General features: G+C 32.9%; 1 protein-coding gene across 2 annotated transcripts; it reads left to right on the forward strand.

The window, feature by feature from the left end:
* Window positions 1-2,620: 2,620 nt before the first annotated feature.
* Window positions 2,621-27,118, forward strand: LOC106769164 (structural maintenance of chromosomes protein 5). 2 transcript variants are annotated; one of them, XM_014654663.2, is made up of 30 exons: window positions 2,621-2,821; window positions 3,136-3,313; window positions 3,398-3,551; window positions 4,450-4,523; window positions 6,720-6,869; window positions 6,962-7,066; window positions 7,238-7,383; window positions 10,881-10,992; window positions 11,215-11,370; window positions 16,368-16,489; window positions 16,580-16,724; window positions 16,806-16,871; window positions 17,253-17,381; window positions 17,473-17,571; window positions 17,681-17,846; window positions 17,948-18,093; window positions 18,249-18,312; window positions 18,407-18,531; window positions 18,715-18,792; window positions 19,514-19,586; window positions 19,746-19,849; window positions 21,316-21,432; window positions 21,504-21,581; window positions 24,578-24,677; window positions 24,753-24,807; window positions 25,066-25,114; window positions 25,194-25,281; window positions 25,360-25,432; window positions 26,691-26,794; window positions 26,881-27,118. In XM_014654663.2, exons 1-30 carry the CDS (start codon window positions 2,781-2,783, stop codon window positions 26,940-26,942), a joined length of 3,159 nt encoding a protein of 1,052 aa, XP_014510149.1. In that variant the 5' UTR covers window positions 2,621-2,780; the 3' UTR covers window positions 26,943-27,118. The 2 variants fall into 2 exon arrangements, with proteins under 2 accessions (XP_014510149.1, XP_014510150.1); XM_014654664.2 differs by having other exon boundaries at window positions 17,473-17,538.
* The last annotated feature ends 845 nt before the right edge of the window (window positions 27,119-27,963 follow it).

The following is a 27,963-nucleotide window of genomic DNA, read 5'->3' on the forward strand; positions in this document are numbered from 1 at the left end:
ACCATCCCAACCACCACCCCAACAACCAACTGAGGAAATTACACAACCATCCCAACCACCTGCTGAGGAAATGACACAACAATCTGAACCCCCACCAATCAGGCCCGACAAGTTACCCATTAGAAGACAACGTCCTTTATAATGTTCTAAAATTGTTGTACTTTTGTTTATTTGGATTTGGTCAGTTGTGTGGTAAACATTAGCCACAGGATATGTTTTGGATNTGCTTTAAATTTCTTTTGATGTCAAACATTAAGCANTTAATTTGTTGGAATTGGTCAATGTAATGATTACATTGGTTCTGTTTATGCAAAGTTATGATTTTAATGCTTTGTACAATTTCAATCATGTTGTGTTTTATTGCTTTAACAACACATCAGTAGTCAACATAGGGACCAAATTTATAACTAATAAACATAAACTGGGACTAAATTGAACAATTACTTAATGTATAAAATTTCATCATTTACTACAACAAATATAGCCATAACCTAAACATCACAACATTTCAACTCCATTGACCTTAAATCAGTACGTTCAACCACACTGGGACCACCTCTACAAACATCGTCACTTCAACCAAAATACACAAAACATAACTATGTTAATTACACTAAGAAAACCAGTCACTGCTACTAATAATTGGATTTTTTTCTTCGAAGCTTTGAGTGCGTTTTCCAGATCATAAATCTTCCCCCTTTGCCTCCCAATAATAACATCCCTTTCGTCATCATTTTCTTTACTGCACCACTTGAAATAGTTGCAACACATGCCATTACCANCTTCACTNTATTATTNATCAACAAGAAAAATGTCAAACAGAGTGTTAATTAATCAACAAAAATGTAGGNTTTATATTCACATTACCNTGTAGTTTCGACAACCCCAAAAATATCTTCCCGCATTCTTTGGAGTTCTAGCCATTTTTACTACTGCCATCTCACCACANTTGCAAATGGGGATTACCCCTGACCCCATTGAACCACCCCAAGGGGAATGATGAGAAGTACAACGACCCAAGGTATTCCAAGAAGATGAAGAAGAATGGGAAGCAGACATGGCTCGTTAACAAAGGGAAAAAGATTGGGAAATCATTAGAATCCACTCTCTTCAATTTATTCCCAAAATCAAAAATCTGATTAAGAAATTTAATTTAAAAATTTGTAACGGCTAGAAAGGATGCCCAGTCAGCAAAAAACTGACACCTCACATAGCAGTTGCAGAGCTGGACACCTTGCCGTTAACAATTTTAACGCTGTTAAGGAAAAGGACCAAATTGAACATTAAATTCGTTCTTTGGGACGAAATTGAACACAAATTCAACTCAGGGACCAAAACGAATTTTCTGAACCAAAATTGAGACTAAAAAGAGCTTTTAACCTACATTTAAAATCAACAAAAAAAGAAAAAAAAAACAAAGAAAATAGTCATTGAAACACTGATCTTGCCCTTCTTCATGAGTTCATGCTGGTAATTTGGAATTAATTTGATAAATTTGTCATTAATATTGTCTTCAATTATCAAACGTTATTTCTGAAAAGATGTTTTCAAAATCCATTATGTGGATAGTTAAAGTGCTATAGGATATGAAAATGAAATGATACTAAAATAGACGTGATACGATAGAATGATATTAAAATAATAGTAGTTCTTCCTATTCTTAAGACTTATTAACCATGGTGTTAAGGAAGATTTCATATTTCAAACACTTTTTTTTTTGGTATTTCTCTAACCCAGTAATATTGAATATTTAAAAAAGTTATAGCATAATATATATTATTCATTTAACAATTATTTTTATTTTTATAATCTTTAAATCTCCAAATTTCTTTCACTATTATAGTTCATTTCCTATTAGTGATGAGATAAAATATTCGTACTTATGATATCTCTCAGTAAAATTTGTAAAAGTAAATAGATATTAATATGCGTATTTAAATACGAGAGCGGATATATGTATTATTGTATCGGATTCACATATATTAATTATCTGATAATAATTATAAGTGACTTTTATTTATATATTTTAAAATTTTAAATTTAAGTGATGAAAATAAAGTTATTAATGACAAAAATATTAATAATCGAGGAATAATTTAAAATTTAATTTATATATCCTTATTTTTTTTTAAACTATAAGATTTAACTTATGTTATAAGATCTGAATTTTTAAAAATTTTATATTTGGACATGATAATTTGAATTTGATTTTTAGAAAAATCAAATTTATCTACGTTAATAACTTGACTTAAATTAAAAATTATTTTTTTGTTTATATTTATATTTGAAAAAATTGTATTTAATTTTTTTAAAAATAGAATAAAAAATATTTGTTGTTATCTTCCTATCGAAAAAATGAATAAGTATTTCGTAAAAAATATACATTTTCATTTATTTAACATACATTATAAAATTAAAATATTTATAAAATAATAAAATTTTATATTTTAAAAACAAATAAAATAAAAATAAAGAAAAGTTAAATAAATGTAAAAAATTTGTACGTAGGAAGGATCATTTTCTATTTCATAAATATCCCACAAATAACAATAACATAATAAACAGTTCAAACAAAATGATTAATAATAACTTCTATGGTACCAAACTCAAGCCCTTTTGATTGGTTATTTTTATTACTGACATAAAGCAAGTAGGCATTAATTGGCGCCAAATGTTCTTTCCTTCTCACAAATTATCTTTGAAGTCGCAGCCCTAATCAATAACTCTCGCAATCTCAGGGATTTTGTTTCGGAGATTTTCACTTCGCAGGAGCACAACGAATGTCAGACTCACGGGCCCCTAAGCGCCCCAAAATAACTAGGTTTGTAAACGCTGTTGCTTGTCTTTGTGTTATCTATTTGCTTCCTAGCAATTTCAGTTGTTGTAAGTTTTGTTCTTCTCTCATGATTTATGTTTTGTTGTTGTTGGAATTATAAAGATGCAGAGCAAGAACTGAATCGCCACTGGGAACTTTTGATTTCCGTACTTCATTATATACTTACTCTATGGCATTGAGGAAACTAAAATCAGTTTTTTACTCTCAACTTTTGAAATAATGCGTATTCCCTCCCTCACCCTTTTGAAATAGATGAAAGGGATTTGATTATGGAGCTGATGATTGAAACGTTGTTTCAGGGGGGACGATGATTATATGCCGGGAAATATTCTTGAGATCGAGCTTTGTAATTTCATGACGTTTGACTATTTAAAATGCAAACCTGGGCCTCGACTGAATCTTGTAATTGGACCCAATGGCTCTGGTAAGAGTTCGCTTGTATGTGCTATTGCTCTTGGCCTGTGTGGAGAGCCCCAGGTTGGTTTGAGTTTTTCTGCTCTTGATCAGATTCTTAGGATTGTTATTTTTCAATTGCAATGTGTCATGATTTGTTTATTACAGTTGCTTGGGCGTGCTACAAGTATTGGGGCATATGTGAAGCGTGGAGAAGAATCTGGCTACATTAAGATCACCTTGAGAGGGGACCATAGAAATGAACACATTAGCGTTATGCGGAAAATTAGTACTAATAACAAGTCTGAATGGTTGCTCAATGGTGGGTTAAAATACTCTAGACGTCTAAGTGTACTGAATGCCATTATTATTTTGACTGTAATTGTTATGTCTCCTAGTTGATACCGCATTGAGGACAGCTAAAATTGACAACAAAATTTGGTTTCTGGTTTTAATATAAAATCTCTGATGGCTGCTTAGTATTGTGTTTATTAATTTCATTTATATTTTTACCCAAAGTTACTTAGCTTCCTTTTAAAACCATCTACTGAATTAATAAAACTTTCTTTTCGTATGAATGGTTCTAACACGACCTCTTCATAGATTTATATTACAAGATATGAGGTTGATTTGATTCATTTTTGGACAAGTGTAACTTTATAGTCCTTGAAAAGGATGAAATTTATTTCTGCTCTTCAAAGTGGTAATCCTTTTTTGGATCAACATCTTCTGTGTTTTTTATGAGCATAGGGTCTTGGCTATTCCTTCTATCCAACATTAGTTTTTGTTTATTTGTTATGATATATGAAGGTAATGATTTCAAATTTTTGGGGCACTGAGCAATATGTTAATGTGACTGTACTGGAACATCTGCATCTTTTTGGGGTGTCTTGGTCTTAAGTTTTTTATATATTTCTTACAAATCTGCCTTCTTAGGAGTTAAACCTCGAAGGTTTCCTCTATATCTCCATTTATTTTCCGAGAAATTCTTTCTCTTAAATTATATACATATTCCTCTTTAATCTTCCTTCTAAACTTAAACGTTGCACTATTCCCCTATATCTGAATTTTATGTGCCAGGAATTCCTATCCATCTTGAAAGGAAAAAAATAAATTTCTCAACGAGTGGCAAATAAAATGCAGCAATTTTTAGTATTTAAGAGAGTTTTAAAAAGTGTTTCCTTGATTAATTTTGCAGTCTGTCAATGTGTTAATTTCAGGAAGTGTGGTATCTAAAAAGGATGTGGCTGAAACCATTCAAAGGTTTAACATACAAGTCAATAATTTGACCCAGGTAAGCATATGACTGTGTTGACAACTCTATATGTACTTCTTATTAAATTTTAGTTTAAAGTAAGGATTCTAGGATGTTTAAGTAGTTAAGATGAAAACAAGAGTATTCGAATCTAATATGATTTTATTATCTTTATTCTAGAAGATTTATGTAGTTAAGATAAAGATTATTTTATTTTAATCCAATTTGATTATCTTTTGTCTTTTACTTATTTATATTTTGTCATTAGGATCACTAGTATTTATTCTATAGCCATCTTTGCCTATAAGACACATATTTCTGACCAATCAAGCATAATAGATATCACTTTCTTCTAAATTGCATGGTATTAGCTTTGGTTCTGATTTTTGCCATCTTTGCCTATAAAACACATAAGTGAAGTGGTTTTTAGTGAATAGGGTGAAAAGAAAAAGAAATAGGAGAGAACTCTCTTCCAATGGTCTCCCCTGCATAATGATCTCTCCTTTCTCAAAGAGCCAATATTGAATTTACAACAACAATAAATATGAAAATTTCCTATCCATGTTCCCCCATTTATATTTTATCCCTCTAACTAATTAACTAACCAATCAATATTCTAACAATCTTAAACTAATCTTTCGTTCTCCTTCTATTGTAACATATGGAGTTGAAAATAAGAATGATTTTATTATTCTCAATCATATCAATTACATTCTCCTTTGCTCTATTTGTAACAATCTTATCTTCTAAAATAGGGAAACAAAATAATCTAGAAGATTACACATCTATTTTCTCTAATTAGGAAGATTTTATAGATATCTCTTTTAATTAAGAAGATATTTTCTCTAATTACAACAGGATGGGATCTGAATCCATCCTGATTTTGACATGGAATGCCTAGATTTACCCAGATTAACCCACCTGACATGGGTATTGGTATGGGTAATACTTGACTTTTTTGATCAAGGACAAGGATGAGTATATGCATATTCATGCCATTACTCCATTCCTATACTCGTCCCTCTATTAATTGTTTACTCTTTTGTATAATTTACTTGGCATTTATAAAATTGTTATTTGGTACCTTATCATAAGATTTATGCAATTATATTCTTGCTTGTTATTTGGCATTAAAGCGAAGAAAAGGGTATCTTTTTCAAGGTTGTCAAAATCGAGAGTTTATATACACCAGGAAAAATTTCATAAACTCAATACGTTGATTAAACTCAAAAGCTTACCTAATATAAAAAGTAATATTAAAAAATCTATTAATGACAAACATAACATAATACTCTGAATACAAACAATAATTCAATATTTTGACATGTAACAAACACAATGATAAGATGAGATAGTACATTGGTGCTAAGTATAATTTAACTACATAGATGACTAAATCATATACAAAATCATAATTTCTTAAGGTGAAAACAATTAAAACGGAGTTAATTTTTACAAATAATTTGAATCTCATAAATTGTCATCAGACAAAATTTACATTTGCTTTCAAACAACTTATTAACTTGTTTCATAATTCCAGAGTTTATGCGAGCTTACCATGAGTTTAAAGAGTTTTCCCAAGTATACTTAAAAGATTTTGAATACAAGTTAATTTTTGTTTGCTATCTAGAATGGTAAACTTATAGGAGTTTAAGAATTAACTTGCGTTTGATGATAAGAATGGGACACAAATTTCATACCCATTGAGAATCAGGGATAGGAGTGAGTGTGAGATTTTTCATTAGGGGTACGTATAGTCAAATCCACACCCACCCTGTTGTCATCCCCTTAGGTTTTGTTGCAGTTGGGTGTTGGAGGGGTTGAGAAAGGAGGGTAAAATTTTGAACTTTGAATTAGGAAAGTTTAATGATGTTTATAAAAGTAATAAAAGGTTAGGAGATTTAGTTTATTTTCATTTCTTTTATTTGAAAAGTTAAATTAGAGAATGTTTATTGTGAAATTTTCCACTTCATGGCCTTTCTCTCCAAATCCAGTTCTGAATTATTTTCAATTTCTTAATAAAGATAATGGTTTCATCATCCCTTTTATCCCAGTTGTCCGTGTAATTATGTGCATTTTTCTTTTTATCTTGTAATAGCGTACACTCCCTTGGTTGCTTTATTTATCTACTTATAATTGTTATGGTCAAATTCAAATTTAGGTTTTGACTTGTGCTAATACTCTGTTTTTCCTTTTCTCATACCTAACTGATTGCTAATCCCCTGGCTTATGTAGTTTTTACCACAAGACAGGGTCTGTGAGTTTGCCAAGTTAACTCCTATTCAACTTCTGGAAGAGACGGAAAAGGCTGTTGGTGACCCACAACTCCCAGAGCAACACCGAACACTAGTTGATAAAAGCCGTTCATTGAAACATATTGAGTTGGTAGGGTAACCCTTTCTTAAGAATGGTTTTGATGATCTCCAAAATTTTTGTTTCTTGTACACTTGAGGGTCACTTCACTAATTCATTTTCAGTCTCTGGAGAGAAATGAAGGAACCTTAAAACAGTTGAAGGAACGAAATGCTGAATTAGAGACAGATGTTGAGCGTGTTCGTCAAAGAGATGAACTTCTTGCCAAGGTTTTAGAGGGTCACATATGTGCCAAACATTGTGTCATTTGTTATTCTTTATTTCTGATATGCTTAGCTCATCTTTTCTTTCTTTTTTTGGTGGTTTTATGATACTCATGACATGAAACTATCCCTGATGAAAATTTTTTGAAAAAATTGTGGCTATATCTTTTTATGCAGGCTGAATCAATGAAAAAGAAGTTGCCATGGCTGAAGTATGATATGAAGCAGGCAGAATACCGGGAGGTTAAGGAGCGTGAGAATGATGCAGCAAAGGCATTGGAGGAAGCTGCAAAGTTACTAAATGATCTTAAAGAACCTATCATGTATGGTGGTCTTTCTTACTTCTATACTTCCCTGTTTTAATTTCTGATCTTATTCTTAGTATTTTGAGTTGCTGGATAAGAAGGTTGCTTATATTTTAGCATGGCTTGATATTGGGGCTCTTCTTCAGTTTTGATTATAGTCTTATAATGGTGGTCTTTCTTGATACACAGATGCAAAAGAGTTGGCTATTTTAAATTTACAGAAACTCCTGCCAAGGAAAGAAAGTGTCTTGTTCTTTTTTAGAAGCTCAAACATTATTTCCTAAATGTGGGACTAAAATGTAGTGAATATACAATCCCGTACTTATATATCTTTTTTCACAAAATATAATATAATATTAATATTATTAGAATCCAATTGCTGTAGACTTGAGTCCCACATTTGAAGTATGGGATTCGTGTGTGGGATCTTTAGGCCTTGGTCTCTCTAATTATGGTTACTAGCTTTTGTGGTGTGGTTCTCCCAAGTTTCGAATCTTATATTTGTGCAAGCTCTAGTCTAGGAAAAAATGTATCTTAGATTTTTAGATACTCTAGTTCTAGGAGTAATGTAAAAACAAGTTCATACCTTGGTCCACTGCGCAGGACTTGAGTGCAGTTGAAAGGTAATGATTTTATTTTATTATTATTCATTCATGTGTGGGAACCCAACTTTAGGGTTAGGGTTAAGGGAGTGCCTTGACCCTTTGTACTGTATATATACAGTAGTAAAACTATAACAATGTAAGAAAACATTCACGGTTTTACTTCGTTAAAGTTCAAGTTGGTATCAAGAGCTAGAACATCTTTTTTGGTTCATCTTCATTGTTTGTTATAGGTCTGCCTTTGAGGAGTGCAACCCATTCCTGGTGGTTGTCACCTCTGAATCTGCCACCACACATCGTCTTCTGCCAGTGTGGTCAAGAGCATGTTCTCCACACGCCACCTTCCTTGTGTTGGAATCGCATTGCACCCTCGTCTTTTGTCTCGCCAGAGCCTCTCGGACTTGTTTTTGTCCTTGTCCTTCTGTTTTGATGGTCATAGCTTTCACCTAGGGTTTTCCCCTTCAAGCTAGGGTTTTTTGGAATCCTAGGGTTTTCTTCTCAAAGCTAAGGTTCTTTAGGAGTGACTTTTCCTATTGGAATGACTTCCTCTTTATTTGCTACCTTCCTCTTTATTTGCTACTCCTACTATTACCATTGCAAAGCTCAACTGGAAAAATTATTTATCTTGGTCCACTTTTGTGGAGTTAGGGTTTCTTATCAAGGATATCATAATCATCTTGAACAAGATGTCTCTACTCTTCTAGATGAAGACATACCTCAATGGGAAAAACTATATTTTTAGTTATGTGGTGTTTTATGGCAATCTGTTGGGTAAGAGGTCTTAGAAATTATGAGACCTTATAAGACATGCTTCTCTTTATTGAAAAAGGCACAAGACATTTTTGCTAATGACATTCAATGTCTCTTTGATGCAACTTAAAGAGTAGCCTCGCTCAAACAAATTAATGATGATATCATCTCTCATATAGGAAATGCTCAGGTTGCAGTAGAAAAGTTGAAGAGTTTTATTGTGGCTGATTCATTAGAAGATATCAACAAAAAAACTTGATAAGTTTTACATGGTTCTAATTCTAAGAAGTCTACACTTGAATTTTGATCATGTACATGACCAAGTTTTAGCTTATGAACAAATTCCTTCAATAGACAACTTAGTTACTAGACTTCTTCAGGTGCTTACATTGGTAAAAGATGAAAATTCAACTGAGTTTTTGAAACATCAGTAATGTTGGCACCACGAGGAAGAGGAGGAGGTCGAAGCAATCAAAGAGGATGTGGTGGTCGAAGTAGGTGTCCTCAATGCTCATATTGTAAGAGAATCGGCCATACACAAGAAAAATGCTATTCTTCGCATGGTTTTTCAGATAAAGCTGCACATGTGTCTAAGTCTAATAATGCTATAAAACATAAATAGAACTATTCCTCGACATTTTGTCTAATTATATTAGTTTTTCACTAGAAAATTAAAAAATATATTGTAATTTATAAATACACAAACATTGCTTTTAAAAATTAAAAGCTAACTAACAATGTTGCTTGCTAAAAGGGAACGTCTGCAGAGGGTTGAATAAGTTATAACTTATAAGTTATAACACTGGTTTTAAAAATGTTATAATATAAAGTAAAACTTAGTGTAGAAGGAGGAACACGTGCAGAGGGGCAAGTGCAAACAATGTGTGAGGCAAGGATGACCTAGCCAACGACAATCGAGGCAACGGTGATGATCGACAACAATGGCAACCATGTTGTTGACAATGAGCACGAGAGGCCGCGTTAGAGAGGGTGAATCGCAAAACTGAAGCACTAATTTGATGTGAGGGGGAGATGAGAGAGGGTAATGCATGAGAAGAAAGGGCTTAAACACGGGGAGCCGTAATCTAGTGCGTTTGTCTTCTCCCTATGACTTCGTTTTGATTAAAAAAATTTGTCCATCGAACTAGGAAAAACACTTCTGAACTTGTGAGTTCATATGACTTAATCGATTTTGCAATCGAGTCTACCGATTCCACATGAAAAATGATTTTGCTTCTAAGTTGACTAAGAAGCCATAAGTGGAAACGTAAACTCGTTCGAGTTAATGAATTAACTTGCAAGTTTGATAATTATGGGTACAAGTCGGAAAAATCTATGAATCTTGGCCATAGACATCCCATTAAATAGATCTAAGTAGGATGAAGCCTAGTAATACTATTGGTTTGGAGAGGCTAGGTTTTTGAAATCCTAATGATTTGTACTCTTTCTTCTTCTGTATTTTGCCTCTTTGTTTTTTTGTTCCCGTTTGGCTATCATCTTCATCAATAAATTGACTATTATTACCACAATCCTGTATAGATTTAACCAATTCTATCATTGTAATTGGTAACTCAAAAATCCTTTATTTCTGATGTCATAATGGGTTATGGTAGAAGCATTGCAAACTATAAAAAGAGAACACACACACACACACACACACACACACACACACACACACACACACACACATATATATATATATATATATATATATATATATATATATATATATATATATATATATATATGAGTGTGTGTGTGTTAGAATTTCAAGTGTCGAGAATTAAAATAAGAACAAACTATATGATTAATATCCTAAATTTCTAGTCATGTGGGCTTTACAATTAAGAGTTTTATTAGGAATAGATTATTCCTAATTCTGAAAGTGTTTTAAGGCTGACTTTTTGTGTGATTAGATTTAGTTGTCTTGTGATCATGGTACCTGCAATATTAGGCTGTGGTAGGGGATGTCCTAAGAGATCTACTGATGTATTGCAAATATAATGGCCTAGTCTTGTTTGACTAGGTGGTTTTAGTAGCCTTACCGACCATTTAATACTTGTAGTGGGTTTCTATTGATGAACATGTCAATTTGTTGCAGCCTTACCTACTCTTTGTTGTAAAGATCTAATATAAGAAATTGCAATTTTTCATTAATTGCAGGAAACAAAAAGAAGAGAAAGCTTCATTAGATGCAAAATGCAAAAGGGTTAGTCGCATTGTAAATGAGAATGCAAAGAAGAGAATTGAGCTTATGGAGGAGGAGCATAAATTGGTAACCTTTATGTGTTGTACCTTTTATTTTATAATTTAGCAATATGTAAAACTCATTTATTTCTTTTCATTCATGGATTTTCTTGACCTGTGGTGTTTTAAGGAACTGTGACAAATGAAAGACTTGATAATTGATTTGGTTCTATGCTTGTGGATTTATCCTGTACCCTGTATGATAAGTTAGAGTTGTGTGTGATTTTAGTTCATTGTTATTACTTTGTAGGATGTGGAATTACAAGGAAAATACAAAGAAATGGAAGAATTGAGGAGACAAGAAGAAACACGACAACAAAAACTTGTAAAAGCAAGGGAGGAACTTGCTATTGCTGAAGATGAACTTGAAAACTTACCCTCTTATGTACCTCCCAAGGATGAGCTTGTAAGTATTCATATGTCCTTATTTTATTATTCACATGATTGTGTAATAGTTTTAAAATTGCGTCATCACTAGAAATACTATGCTAAAGTCATCAAGTGCCTTTTGTTGTTATGTGTTTCAAGATGAAGGCCTGCGTGACCAAAGTTTAATATCTTATTTTTGTATCTCAACAATGTTGACATCCACCTTGACTCATTGTGCTGCGACAATGCATTGCTAGTTTTAATTGGTCCTAGAAAGGGGACTTTAAGCTTAGATTAATCCTATAAATCCAACTTGTAAGGTGAGCTTGCATCATTTGATTATGACCCTAAACGATGTGGAATCTTTAACACACCTCTTTATGCCGAGGTCTAAACATTCTCATGCCTGAGATTAGATATTTGTAGGGAATTTGGTACCTTCCCAGAATGAATTGTATTATAGGCCCAACAAATCTCACTAGGATAAGCTCTAATGTCATCTTAAAAAGTGAACTTAAAGTCTAACTCAATTCTATAAGACCGGCTTGTAAGGTGAAGTATACACCTATTTATATAGTGTAATTTTGTTATATTTCTTGCCGATGTGGGATCTCCAACCATTGGTGTGGTGTAAAATAACAGGGTTATTTTATCGATGTGACGATAGTAGTTTACTACATGCATGTGTTGGTGGTTCTACTTGTAGTGTAATTTTATCGATGTGATGTAATCTACTTATAAGGTGAGGTATACATCTATTTATATAGTGTAATTTTGTTATATTTCTTGCTGATGTGGGATCTCCAACCATTGGTGTGGTGTAAAATAATAGGGTTATTTTACCGATGTGATGATAGTAGTTTACTACATGCATGTGTTGGTGGTTCTACTGGTATCATTGATGGTTACACATGGCAAAAACGTAGTGACATTTTGTAGAGTTGAAGCTATATGAAGGTGATATTGGACATAAACACTAGAACATATGAGTACAGTTGTTTTCTCTCCTTTGACAACATAAATCTCCTATCGATTAATACAAACTTATATGAAGCCCATAAAAAACCAAAGTCTTTTTCTTGTAGTGAGGTTGGCTACATGGATCACACAGCTAATGGACTTGGTCAAAGATCAAATCCTTGGGAGATACTGATCTCTATATGATTCCTCTTGACAATTTCCTCCAAAGTCTATCAAAGTCTCCTCTCTTTTATACAGGGCTAGCAACAATGTATATGCTTTGTCCAGTGATGCTTTTAGTGACCTTTGTACATGTAAAGATCAACTTAAACGATTTTTACTTTTAGTGACCTTCTTTGTGTATATAAAAATCACCTTTTTCTAATTTATTTTCCTTAATTATTGAGACACAAATATTTTCTTGTATACAATACTTTTGTATCTTGTGTGGACATCCATGTACATCAATCATATATAGCTTGTGAAAGACTCAACTTGTATACAAGGAAAATAGGAATAATAAAATGGGCAAGATTGATCCTAGAACTATTATTTTAGATCAAAGTTCATGGCATCCAAGAATTCCAATGGAATTATACCGTTTTCGTAACTCCTTAACCTAACTATTTGTGGAACCCTCTATTTATAAGATAATAGCTATTAGACACCTATGATACCATTCCATATACATTAACTTTATCCTGAATGGAAAGGAAAAAATGTTTTATCAAAAACTTAAAAGGATTCCTAGGAGTTGTCACAACTGGTTAGGTTTGCCCACTTGACTGGCACTCCAATATCAACAGAGTTATTATATGAAAAATTTAGTGTCAAAATGGGATTTGTGGCCACTAAAGCAATAGCTCTAATTTAATACACTGCAGCCATGGAAGGAAGTTGTGGTGCTATGGGGTTAAGGGCAGCAATAGCTGGTTGTGAAGCACTATAACGATTATATTCTATGGTGCCTCTATCATGTGCAATTGATAATACGCTAAATAGCAAAGATGTCTTCCAATTTAGGTTGCAATTCCCAATCAATGAAGGAGGTTTCTAGGATATAAGGAAAAGGAGAAGTTAGTTCAGATATTTAGAATATTAGTTAGTTAGTTGAGGTGTTAGCTAGATGTAAATAGGGGAAGAAGGGTAGGTGAGAGGAGAATTTGGGTTGTCATTTGTGGATTGAGCATTATAGCACATAGTCAGAGTTAGTTAGCCAAGTGTTATTCTATTATACCACATAGTTTGTTGGGTTAGCAAGATATCTTCTTATTATGAAATCCGGAGTTATTATGTGTGTATACTTGAAATTGAAAAGAAGGGCAACCATCATCTCTTCCTCGACTGAAAGAATCGCCATTGCAAGAGGATACTTTCCTCAAGATCCAAAGGATAATCATTTGAAGCGAAATCTTCTCATATGCATCAAATTAATCAGCACCTATTTGTTGGAATCCGCAGCGACTCTGTGGAGGTAGAGGTTTGAGCAAGATTGATTGGGGAAAAATCAACCACAACCTATTTGTTGTAATAATGGTCGTTGAATCACGTATCGGAGAGCTTAAATTTTGAATCGTGAACATATGTATCATGAACCGTACTATTCATAAACATTATACAAACATTAAAAGAATGTGACATATACTTAAATATATAAGATATATAAATATGCAAAGAAAATTCATAACAAAACAACCTCAGTCAAATAGAGTGGTTGGATCTATGTGTATTTATCACACAGTTTCACATTATCAGCAACATAGCCTTCAAAAAACAATGTGATTGTTGCATAAGATTCCTTTAATTATGGTTATATGCTACTAAACTATTTCTGCATTATAGCCATCCAAAAAATAAGTGTTGTCGCTGCTGCTATTTGCATAATTATAGCCATACAAATATTTACGGTTGTTGCTTGTATCCTAAACAACCTTAAAAAAACATTCTATTCTAATCATTCACATTTCATCCTCATCCTCTCCAAGATTTACATCACTCAAGTCATCTTCGTCTTCTATTGAAAGTTCTTTCCCTTCATTAATGTCTTCGATTGCTTCCTCATCTCCTACTATGGATTTTCCTTTTCTATTGGTCTTGGCATTTAAGTTTTTAGGACCTATATTAGCAAAAGAAAAACAAATAAAGTTTAATTCTAGTTTGTTGAACATTCAAGTTTTAACTTCTACTAGTTGTGAATAGAAATAATTGCCTCCCTTCCTTTTTCTGCTTGGAGCTCCCTTTTGAAAATAAAAAACACTCATGTACATCCATCCATGAGGAATCAATAGGCAAAAAGGGATTTTCTTTTTCAGTGATCCATTCATCATCCGATTCAATGTCCAACAAACATATAGGATCATAAGTTTCCCCATTCTCTTCTCTACTCTTTTGTCTTAACTCAAGTTGAAGATTGTATTTTACATAGACAAGAGTATTTAATCTTTGTTGTTCCAATTTATTTCTTCTCTTAGTACGGACTTGGTCAAATGTGCTTCGATTCCTTTTACACCCTATTGCACTACATATGAGGCTCAAAGTTTTCATGGCTATCTTTTGCAACTCTTTACCTTCTCCTCCATAACTCTCCTCATATAAAAATGGTAATGTGAGTAATTTCATTACTGGGTTGTTTCTTGTTTCTAGTAGCTATTGCCATGTTCCCTTGAACTTTTCAAGTTGTTGATCAATTGTAACTCTTGTGCATACATCCAAAACCATTATTTCGAATGTTTCTTATAAACCAATCAACACCTCCCTATGCGGATTGAAATTTTTGTCCTAGTGATATCTAAGACAATAAAAAATAATTTGATGAGAACAAAGAAGATAATGCTACTAGGTAGGTCAAATTTAGGTGTAATTAGCTTACCTAGGATTGAGATAATAGGCTGCTACATGGAGAGGCCTATGTAGTTGTAAATTCTGCCCAGTGTCAATAACTTTCCACACTTTTTTATACCTTGTCTTTATCTTTTGGAAATTTTCTGCAATTTGCTGCTTGGCTCTATCCATTGCTTCATAAATATCTGGTTTTGCATCACCATCTACCAGCCTCAACACTTTTACAAGTGGAATCACACATTTTAAACAATAGGTGATTGATCTCCAAAATTTGTCATCACTCAACACTAGATTCATCACTTGCTTACTCTCACTTTTAGTAGCACGTGGACTAGTAGCCCATTCCTCTTAAGCAAACAATGATCTAAGAGCATTCTTTTTGTTGCTTAATACAATTTAATGTAAGATAAGAAATAGAAAAACGTGTGACAGTTGGTCTTGCTAATTCCTTCCATTAGAGTACTTTCTATACAAATTCAGAACCCATGTGTGCCTATATTTGTAAGTGGTGATTTTCTTTGCATTGCTAATGATATTGTAAAATACTGGAAGCTTTCCAATATCCTCAAGCACTAGGTCAAGACTATGTGCTGCACAAGGGGACCAAAATAATTTGGTTCTCTTTTCCGTTAACATTCTCCCAGCTGCCACAAGGTGAGAAGCTCCATCTGTAACTACTTGACTAGTATCAATATATTTAAAAAAAAAAAAAAAAACAGTCCCACTTGCACTGTTAACAAGAAAATTAGTGATTGATCTTCCTTTCCCATCCGTCCAACCATCACATATCAATTGCATCCCCATTTTTCCCAATCAGTCTTATACTTTTCTAGACATTATTCAACATTATCCACAACTTTTTTCATATAGGAAACCTTACCTCATGATAAGAAGGGGGCTTCAAACCTTTGCCATACTCTCCAAAAACCTTCAATATTTGGATAAAAACATGACTCCTTACAAAATTAAATGGCAATGCATTACCATAAATGCAGTTGCAAACTTCCTTAATTACATCTTCTCTATTCTTATAAGATGCATTGGTTAGGTGCACAACCATTAGAACCTTCTCCCGCATTAATTAAGATGTATTTCATTGGGAGAATCCATGTTCTGTTGCATTTGACTGAATATTTTTTAAGAACTTTATCTTATGTTGTACACTACAAAAAACAAATTGTGTTTTTGTTTGGTACTTGCTCTCTTATGGAAAAGTGATTTTTTCCCCTCCAGCAAAGACTAAAAGCCGAAATCGGTGAATTGGATTATGCTGCTAATCAAGTGAGGCAGAACAAGTCACAAGCAGAGAATGAAATAAAGCGCAAGAAGTCATTCATGATGCAAAATAAAGAGAGGTAGAAGTTATGTTAAAAGTAAAGTGCAATTTTGTGTTGGATACTGATGCAGGTTATATTTGAAATATCCCTATATTGTTTAATGGGCAGGTTGATGGAAATGGATAATAAAAGTACGAAGTGTTTGCATGTATTGCAAAGGTCAGGGGCTGAAAAAATTTTTGAAGCTTATAAATGGGTCCAAGAACATCAACATGAATTCAATAAGGAGGTTTATGGCCCAGTCTTAGTAGAGGTACATTGGTTAAAAAATTCATGCTGTTTTGGATTTTTGGGCTGCTTGTTTAGTCAGTTAAATTGTTGAGTGAAATCTCAGGTGAATGTATCAAATAAAGTTCATGCCGCATATCTAGAGGGTCAAGTGGCTCACTACACTTGGAAGGTAATCATAGATATCTAATTGAAATACAAGGTTCTCTACTTTCTACTAGCAAAAATCACCTGGTGAATTTTGTTCAACTTGAATGTCAAAATTCTATATTTAGTTTTTTTTTTAATATTTTATCGTATATTTGTTTTAAGTTCTGCAATCCATTTTTTAACTTGCTTATCTGGTGTTGAATGTGTAGACAACATTGTGCAGTGATATCTTTTTTCTTTGTGTATCCCTTTTTTCAATTTCTTTTTCACCGGTAAAGTTGATAAATTTTGCTTGTCGGTGCTGATCATTTTTATCCTTCTTTCTTTTGGTTTGGTGTTAAGTTAATCATCTTTATTATCTCTGCTGTTGGTTACTTTTTCTTTTTTCTTTTCTCAAATACAGTCCTTCATAACACAAGATTCTGGTGATCGAGATCTTTTGGTGAAGCACCTGCAGTTCTTTGATGTACCAGTTTTAAATTATACAGGTGATGGTGGCCACCAAAGAGAGCCTTTTGAAATTTCCGAAGATGTGAGTCTGGTTTGGGGTATGTTTTTTTTTATCAATTTGCATTTGATCAATCTAAATATCTCTGTATTTTGTTATTTTATTATCTAAACAGAAACGTGCTCTTGGCATATACTCTCGGCTGGATCAAATTTTTGATGCTCCTATTGCCGTGAAGGAGGTTTTGATTAGCCAGTTTAATCTAGATCATTCAGTATGCCTCTATTTTTTCTTCCATAAGCTAATGTGTTTGTATATGTTTGTTTATATAATTTGGTTATACTATTTATGCATGCTTTTTTTTTGCTAATTGCATGTTTCAGTATATCGGATCCAAAGAAACTGACCAGAACGCTGATGAGGTACCAAGATTAGGAATTGTAAATTTGTGGACACCTGAAAATCACTACCGTTGGTCCAAGTCTAGATATGGAAATCATGTCTCTACAGTCGTTGAACAAGTGGAACGCCCACAACTTTTATTGAATAGTATGCTACTCTTATACTGCATAGAATCAACATATGTATGAAGCCTAGTTTCTACTGATTGTTTTTGTTGCCACCTAATTCCCTTTTGTTGTATTTTTTAGATTTGAATGTTGGTGAAATTGAAAAGCTGCGTTCTCAGCAAAAGGAGCTTGAAGAAGTCGTTGCTAATTTGGAGGAATGTGTTAAAAAGTTTCAAGATGAAGAAAGAAGCTTAGTGAATCAAGCTGCTAATCTTCGTAAGGAGTGGGTATGCTTCTGGAAGTTTATATTTTGACTTGAAAGTACTGAATTCTCTGTTCTGGGGCTTTTGATGTAGGGACTTGTGGGTGATTTGAGTTTTGAGTTTAACCTAAACTGAATTTGTCACTAAGTATGAAATATTTTTTATTCTTTATTTTTCAGGAAGGCATTAGTATTACAGTACAGAATGAGCGTAAAAAACGTCAAACACTCATTAGCCGTATTGGTGAGTAGAATATACTGTGTTAAAAGATTTGAAAGCTGTCCTGATTAACATTTGACTTCGGTATTCTAAATGAATATCTTGTTTTGACCTGCAGATCAGAGGAAAGGGTTATTAAAAGTGATGGAGGAACGGGATGATTTAGATACTGAGATAGCAAAGCTTGTTCATCAGGCTTCCAAGTATAACATTCAGCGTTTTCGTAATGCAATGGAAATTAAGGTAATTAATCTCTATTCTTTCGCTGGTTTATAAGATGTTATTTGAAGGCTTAGTGCATGTTTGCTTCAATAAATGTATTCTATTTTTGTTTCTTTTTTCTGCAATTTGCTTTGTTAATCTTTCCCCCTCCCTGGTGTATAATATGGCCTTTTACGCTGTTGTTCTCCATTCTGTTTTTGACAGGATCTTCTTGTTGAAGCTGTGAGTTACAGACGAACTTTTATTGAACAACGTATGGCTTTTATTGAGTTTGATGCAAAGGTAATCAAATAACTGTTATGCCACTTAACGTAACAGGCATGATCTATGTAGAAATAGCTTCTATTTGTTACATTTAAACTTGTTATTCTTTGGCCACCAATATTACCTCTTAGAAGTTCAAGCAATGAATTATCATCTTGTAGTGAAACTTAATAGCTATTATTTGTTAGTTCTAAATTTTAAATAACCCAAGTTTTTTATTTGTATTTTTGAGAAAGACAGAATTTATTGAGAATGAAAGGAGAGTGTAACTCTTCAGTATGACTGAAAGAAACTGTAGTCCCGAGATATCCCTATCATGCTATTGTCAGAAAAGTTGGACGTTATAGAATTTTTCAATCAAGAGAGATGCTTTGATAAATATCCGAAAGGGGGATATCAAGTAGTCTAGCATTCTCATAAAATATAATTTGACAACAATAATTCAAACCAAAGAAAGTAAGAGATCTACAAGAAGCATAATAATGATATATGGATTCTTAAAATGGGGGATTAGATTTAACATCGGCTTAAAATGTGAGGTTTGTAAGCTATACTGTGTATTGGTATTATTTCAAACTGATGTGGGACTTGGGCTCTTCTCAAAGTGACCTTCCATGTGCATCCCAACCCTGGCTACTATTTTTTGTGTGGAATCTTGCGTCAATTCTTTTTGTGTTTTACATTCATTTTCTCTCTGATTCTGATTCTCTTTTTCTCTCATGTTTACTTCTTTTTTTAGACTGGAGAAATGGATGCCAACTTGAAGCAGCATGAGAATGTTGCTGTGCAAGCATCATTGCACTTCGAAAACTGTGAGAAACTGTTGTGGTTTTATTTTCTATATTCTGCCTGCTGCAAATAGAGTTTTTAGTTTTTATACTCTGCAACGAGCAAATGTGGCTTATTTGTAGAATTTATTTGTTCTGCAACGAGCAAATGTGGCTTATTTGTAGAATTTATTTGTTCTTCAGGTAAGAAAGAATCTGAGAACTGTAGACAGAAGCTTACAGATTCCTTGAAGTATGCTAAATCAATTGCTCAGCTTACACCTGAGCTAAAGAAGGAATTTCTCGAGGTTTGTGTTTGAAAAAAGTTCAGGATGCATTTCATCTCTTGTTTTGATACTTTTTGTTGCAATCCGTAACATCATCTTGAAAATGACACTTCCTGCATGTTAAAAGGCCGTATATGAATGCAAAAGCATCGCTTTCCATTATTGAAAATGATAATAGGTCTCTGGCAAAAATATTATTAACATGATGTAACTCAGGTAAATCTATATCACCTGCGAAACAATTTTTTCATCTAGCTATGTTAGCCAGATAACACGGTTCTGTTTTTACTAGGGTTGTGTAATTAATAATTTCTCTAGTCTAGCACTTATCCTTGTCTAAGTCATTGTAGTTATCTTTCTGTGGTAACTGTGGTGAGTCAGAACACCTAATATGATACTTCTGACTATTCTTCGAGTCTTTTATCATAGATATAAATATGAGCCATCTCATATCAGATGCTAACGAATAGAATTTTCACATTTGGAAATTATTTTTTGGTTTTTCAATTTCACACTCACTAAAATTCTAATTTGTATCAGGAAATAGTGAATATATTCCACTGATACAAAACTACTATAATCAGGTGGTATAGAAAAAGGAAATAATTTTGTACACATATCTGGCTTAAAAATTAGGAAAATAGCTTTTGCTATAACTTCTGTAGCTAATATGAAGGAAAGACAGATTCTAATTCCATCAAATTCTATTATTAGGAGCACGAATCAGATCTCATTAGTTGTGATTATATAAAATCTTTTGATTATGATTTCTTTCCTTAATTTTCAACAATATCATATTCTGAATTATTTTCAAATCAGAATTTAACACCTCTCATCATAATTTGCTGAAGGTAAAACCTTGGTCAATATGTCAACGCACTTAACCGCTTAAGCTAGATACACCCAAAAAGAACAGCTTTATAAAAGTTGCACAACAAATAATAATAAACCACAATTTTAACATATATGATATTCCACGCTTGTAATTTGGAAAAACTGGTTTTAGCATTTGCATTATGAGACAAACTTGTTAGAAATGTCATTAGCACAACACCCTTTAAGAGACTTAGTAGACATATCAGTTAGTTACTCTGTTAAAGTGACAATCAATCTCAAATATGTTTCTTTCTTACCATCAGAAAATTGATACGAAGAAAAGACAAAGAAAGGCTTCACAAAAACTGAACTGAATATTATTTCACTTATGTCGGAAAAGAATACAAGCAGAGCAAATGTAGGCTCAAGTCTTCTAAACAGGTTACACAAACATAACAGAAACAAAAAAACTAACATCCAGTCGATTAACTGAATGTTTTATATGAACATCTCTGGTACTTACGAATAACACAATTAACAATTGTAATTATCAGAATTTGGTTATGTTTTGTCTTCCCATTATCACTGAGATTGATTAGGTGAAATGCTTTTTAGGCAGTTTGTATAAATAGGTGAGTGGAGACTCACAAGAATTGGGTTTTTTAATCTAGATGCCTACTACAATTGAGGAACTGGAGGCAGCTATCCAGGATACCACCGCTCAAGCCAATTCAATTCTCTTTGTCAATCATAACATATTGGAACAATATAAAGATCGTCAATGGCAGGTAGTCTTTTTATTATCTTATTTTATTTGGGTTATTTGTATGTGTCATCTATATTTACAGTTACTTTATAGATAGAAGATCTTGCAGCAAAACTGGAAGCAGACAGACAGGAATCTACACGGTGTTTGGCTGAGTTAAATGACATTAAGGTCAGTTAAGTATCAGCTTTCTTTCTCAACTAGAATGGTATGATGTAGAGGTTCATTAACCTACTATGCTGAAACATTTAGTTAAATGAAATATATTAAATCTGAACGTATTCCTTGACACAATAGCACTTGGGGGTTGACGAGTGGATAGTGTAAATCAATTGAATCTTTATTTGATGCACAAGTGAAGTACGGATTGAACTCCACACCACTTGACTAGGCTCTAATACGAAGTTATAAATTAAATATCCTCAAAGCTGCAGCTGTTATTTGATGAGAAATAAATTATTTTAAATTGCATCCTAAAAATTTGGGAGATATATAAAAGTTTGAATTAGGAGATAACTGTGCGGATACAAGGAAAAATAAAATTAAAGAACATAGATAGAGAGCTCTAAAATTGAATTTGATCTTAGTTAGATCTTAATCTATACTATAGTGTAAACTAATTCAAACTATTCTTCTTAATTGTTGAAATAAAAGAGCAAGACATAAGATGAATCCCTAATGTGTTTTGAGCACATGGGGTTATGCATTTTATACATAGAAAAATATAGAGATGGGCCTAAGCTTGTTACATCTAACACTCCTCAATTTGATGCATATAAATTATACGTACTAAACTTGTTACAAATATAATCAATTTTAGGTCTTTGTAAAAACTTGATGAAAATATCTGCTAATTGATCACTTGAGTTAATATTCTGTTGATGTCTGCAGGTATAATTTTTTTTTTCAAATAAAATTACAGTCAATCACAATGTGTTTGGTACCTTCATGAAAAACAAGGATTAGAGTTAATATGAAGACAACATTGTCAGATATAAGTGTCATTTGAGTTACATCTCCAAATTGCAACTCTTTAAGTAATTGTTTAAGTCAAACAAGTTCACAAGTGTTTGAGGCCATAATTCTATATTTTCCATTTGCACTAGATCTTGTTACAATAGTTTGTTTCTTGCTCTTTCAAGAAATCAAGTTACTTTCAATGGAAACACAATATCTTGACGTAAATCTTTTATTAGAAGGAGATCTTACCAAGTTAGTATATGAATAGCCGACAACTTTAATATGGTTACTATGACCATATAACAAAAAATTTTCAGGAGATCCTTTAATGTATTTTAATATATGAATGACTACATTCCAATGATCTACACATGGTGAATTAGAAATTGACTAACCACACCGGCTACAAAGGAAATGTCAAGACGAGTAATTGTAAGGTAATTTAATTTCCCAGTCAATCTTCTATATTGCTCAAGATCTGAAATAGGCTTTTCCTGATTTGGTATCTTGAAACTAAACACATTGAGATTAATAGTTATTTCATTCGAGTGAAAATTGTATCCGGAGACATCAAGACTGATCAATTAGTCGATATTTTTACTAAGTCTTTACCGGGATCGAAAATTGATTATAATTGTAATAAGCTTGGTACATATGATTTATATGCACTTGTGTTTTATGTTAATTAGGAAAACAATTCCTATATTATTTTTACAAATTCATTTGTATTTGGACTTAGTCCACATTCTCATTATTATAAATACGTTACCCTATGTGTATTTTTTACACAAGGAAAATTAATCATATACTTAGTTTTACTATATTTAACACAGTCAGTAGATTTACTAATGTGGTAAATTGAAGCTGTTGCACTAGTCAATGGTCTTACCAGGATGGTGACAATAGTCACACTTATAATGGCTCTTGGAGCTAGATGACCCTGTGCAAGAGCATTTAAAAGAATTTCTCTAAGAAACATGGGCAATGTATTCGTATAGATGTCAATGTTGAAGTCACTAGGGCACCCAAAATTTGGTCCTAGGTACCATAATATTCTTGTGCAATCCATACAAACCCAAACTTGTGAATAAGGTACTTTGACTCTCTAATTCGGTCTTTAGCCTGAGTGGGGATAGTAGCAGGAAGGTGGAAACTCATTGAATTCATGGATGGTTCCATAAACATGCCTAGCATAGCTGCCATAAAGCCTTCAAGGTATTGTGTGACTAGAAAAGTAATTCGGTCTTTTACTTACACCATATAATAGTTGGATATTACTGGTATAAAAGTGTCATGCCTGATTTCAAATTGATTCACAAGTTTCATATGTGGAAGGAAACAACGTTTTGTGAAGGGTGGAGAGTAGTAGATTGTCCAATACTACAAATATGAGTGTTAACCTTATTTTAATTATCATGGTTTGCTAGCTAAACGAATTCAAGACTAGAAGTGAGATGGCCTAGTGTCCCACTTTGGTGATCCATAACCTAATTTCTTAAGCCAATGTGCTATAATTGGTGCCATGCCATCAAAATTTTCAATTGATAGGGGAATATTGGAGACAAGAGGGGATATGCTGTGGGATGTGAAGAGGATGTAGTAGTAGCCATGGGGTTGTAGCATGCAACAAAAGAAACAAAATAGGAGAAATGGAAGCCTGGAAGGGGAGTTGTAAAATACTGTTGGATGAGCCTAGAACTTCAACAGTAGGGTCATACGAGTGGGGTGACAACAAATCCCTAAAGTCGTCTTTGGAAAGAAGGTCCAATATCGTGCTAGTGACTGAGATACTTGTAGGCTCATGAGACTTCAGCTGGCAGGTTTGTTTGTGAAGGTTCTTCCCATAAGACATTGTGGTCTCACTCCCATGCTGGTAATGATAGATATTAATTCACCAAATTGAGAGAGGTGTAGTTGGAGGAGATATTCTCAATCATTGTAACTGTAATTATGACAATGAAGATGCTTTAGGATCCGGTAGGAGATTTTGTAATCATTATTCTAGGGTGATAGAGGCCTTATATATACTCTTTTGTACTGGTTTAATATCAATTTGAACGGAATCAGTGTTCTTCTCATAAGTGTTCAAGTATTCTTTTTTTTCTTGTTGAACTGTTGTATGGACATATACAATACAACCCATGTCCTGTTGACTTAGGGATATTATCAAGAGAAAAAATCAACTTTATGTTTTTTTTTTTCTGCAGGGAAAATGGCTTCCTACATTGAGAAACCTAGTGGCAAAAATAAATGAAACCTTCAGTTTCAATTTCCAAGAGATGGCCGTTGCTGGAGAAGTTTCGCTAGGTCTGTTAGACGGTGTTTTATATTAACTTGGGTTTTTCTTAACCTTTTATCCTGACATGTTTCATGTGTTCTCAGATGAGCATGATAAAGATTTTGATCAATTTGGAATACTGATAAAAGTTAAATTCAGGTAACTTCCGTTCTGAAACTGTTACTGTTTTGTACCACTCAGGTGATCACTGTTCAATTTTATGGTCATTTTATATGACTCCTGGATTCCAGTCATCTTCAATATTAAGATGGAACCCTGACTTATTTGGACTTATCCAAAATGTGCTAAAAATTCATTATTTTTCTTATTGTTTAGTTTAAATGGCCATCACCTCTCAGCCTCTCTTATTTTTACTCCTACTAACAGAGTATCTCTGTTTTATATTATCACTCGCAGAGAAAATGGACAGCTTAAAGTTTTGAGTGCCCATCATCAATCTGGAGGGGTATTACAAAGAATTTATTTCTTATTACATTCATCCTATCTTTTCCTCTCTTAATTAATCTTGGGGTTTGATTTTCTAGGAGCGATCAGTTTCAACTATTGTTTATCTTGTTTCCCTTCAAGATCTGACAAACTGCCCATTTAGAGTTGTTGATGAGATCAACCAAGGTTGTTACTGTTTGAAGAAAATTCTTTCCAGATTTATACCAGCTCTCTAAAGACGGTCTTTGACTGTGTTTTTCTCAGGGATGGATCCAATAAATGAAAGGAAGATGTTCCAGCAATTAGTGAGAGCAGCAAGCAAGCCCAATACCCCCCAGTGAGTTCTAAGATTATCACTTCATCTCTATTTTCCTATGGTCAGTTATACATTATTTCTGTGAGTCAGATTGTTTTTCTGTTTTCAAAATAATCTTGAATAAAAGGGAAAGGCAAGGGATATTATTAATGTGTATCTCTGTTATATCGGCTGATAAACACTGCTAAATGTGACCGTACTTTCTGTATTTATAGGCAAGAAAAGGATAATCTCCAATCAGTTTGAAATTAAAAAATTTGACCCCAAAAATTCTTCTTGACAGAATAATGGGAGTTATCATGTGAATTGTCACTCAAGAACCTAAGGGAAGATCACACAATAGAGAAGCCAAATTTCATTAATATTCGGATCTCCTGATTGTGAAGGTCGTGAGTTTCCTATATACACTAAGCTAGACATGCAAGATTTTCAAGTTCCACCATCATGCAATTACCATGTTGCGTTGCTTGTAGCGTGTAGTGTGTACATTATCACTTAGAAAATAAGCGTAAACTCCCACTAGCCAAACTTGCGAGAGTGGGATTTGGATATCCCACAATTCCAAAGTTCCTATCATATCGTTGTCCTTGAGAGTTGACATCTCTGTGACTTCTACTCTACGATACTTCACTTGATCAACATATATATAAACCGTATTTCAAGAATTAAGATAGGCAGTTTGTTAGGAACCTAGAATTGAAAAGAGATAGAAGAGTAATATTTTTTATTGAAAAGACGGGAAAGAACACAAAATAGGAGAGTACTCTCTCTTCCAAGGGTTTCCCCTTCACAAAGAGCTAAAGTTCAATTTACAAAATTATCATCCTCCCCTCCAAGGAACTGATTGGTCTAATTATATAGACCAACTCGCAACTGACAGCACTGCCTCCACTTATTTTTCCATCCCTTCTTTTGTTCACTGCTTCCTTTATTCTTATATTATCTGATAACCTTTTCCACCGCTTCCTTTTATTCTTTCCTTCTACCATAAACCTTCCATATCCTATCACAATTTGGGACGCTCCAATACAAATTTAGAATTATCAACGCACCCTCAAAACCAAACTATTAACCACACACTTAAATACTTCACTGAACATCCAATATTATTTGATGTGAAAATAAGTATCTTATAACATTCAAATTTCTATAGTTGACATTATTATCACACATGTACAATAAACAATTAAGATTGACCTTCGCAGGTGGGTCATTCGCAATTATGTTGTTCCCAAATTTATTGGTGTGAAATTAATAAACTATCTTTAATCCGATGCAGGTGTTTCTTACTTACCCCAAAATTGTTACCAGATCTGCAATATAGTGAGGCATGTAGTATATTGAATGTGATGAATGGCCCTTGGATTGAAGAACCCTCGAAGGGTAAATTTTTTCATACTAAACAAAAGCTATGCAATTCTCTTTTTAATTGCGGATATTTCTCACATGATATTGTTATTTTGAATCAGTCTGGACTACTGGTGATCGATGGAGTATTATCACTGGACTAGTTGGAAACACACTTTGCTAAACACTGGAATTACGCCATAGAGAACCAACATTGTTTATCTTTTTGTAGTGAAAGGATAAAAAAGGTCCTTTAGATGTTCTCTAGTATTGTAAATGTCTTTTTTATTTGTTCTCCAGGCAAACAAGAGTTTGTTCATTTTCATTTTCAGTTCTGGGCACAGTGCTTTTTACTTGTTATTATGGTTTGTCTCCATATTTAATATTACAACATCTTTACTTGTTAAACACTTTTTGTTTGTTTCATGCTTCACCATCTTCACTACACATTATCTTTAATTTAAAACAAGATATATCAAATAGTTATTTCAAACTTTATAATAGTAACAATGATCTATTATAACAGAAAAACAGTTAAAGCATAATTAATTAAAATGTTTTTTCTAATAAAAAATATAATTATATTTACAATAAAATTATTAATGATAAAATAATAATTTAGTTTTGATTTTTGTTTGGTTTTATTAATTCAATCTTAATGTTTTTTTCTTAATTATTTTTTTGTTAAATAAGGTTTTGATTTTTATCAATTTATTTTTTTATTAATGGTTTAGTTTATAGTTTTTGAAATTTTCTTAAAAAAATTTAATAAAAAATGTCTCATGTCAAGTTATTACGTTACAAAATACATACATAATATAACAAAAATAAATATCAAACTTTCATTCAAAAACAAAAGTATAAGCAATGAGAAATGAAATGAATAGGTGTATCTTTTCAAGACAAAGATAAACGGAAAATGAGAAAAAAGTTCCAAACAACGAAAATGAATTAAACTGTTCAAAGAAAAAAATAACCTAAAGTTGAATGTCGTTGAAGAAAGCAAAAGTTGTTTGTTTTGAATGTGAAAATGACTTGAGGTGTAATGTCTAGTAAATATACTAACACTCCGTAGTAAATATATTTGATAAAGAATAATTAGTTTTTATCTAATTGATTTAATATTTTATATATATTTTTGAAAATTCATATCTGGTATCACAATAAAATTTAGTGGTGTAAAAAGAAAAATTGGAAGTACTGGG

Source organism: Vigna radiata, chromosome 7 (assembly GCF_000741045.1).
Source record: "Vigna radiata var. radiata cultivar VC1973A chromosome 7, Vradiata_ver6, whole genome shotgun sequence".
Lineage (NCBI taxonomy): Eukaryota > Viridiplantae > Streptophyta > Magnoliopsida > Fabales > Fabaceae > Vigna > Vigna radiata.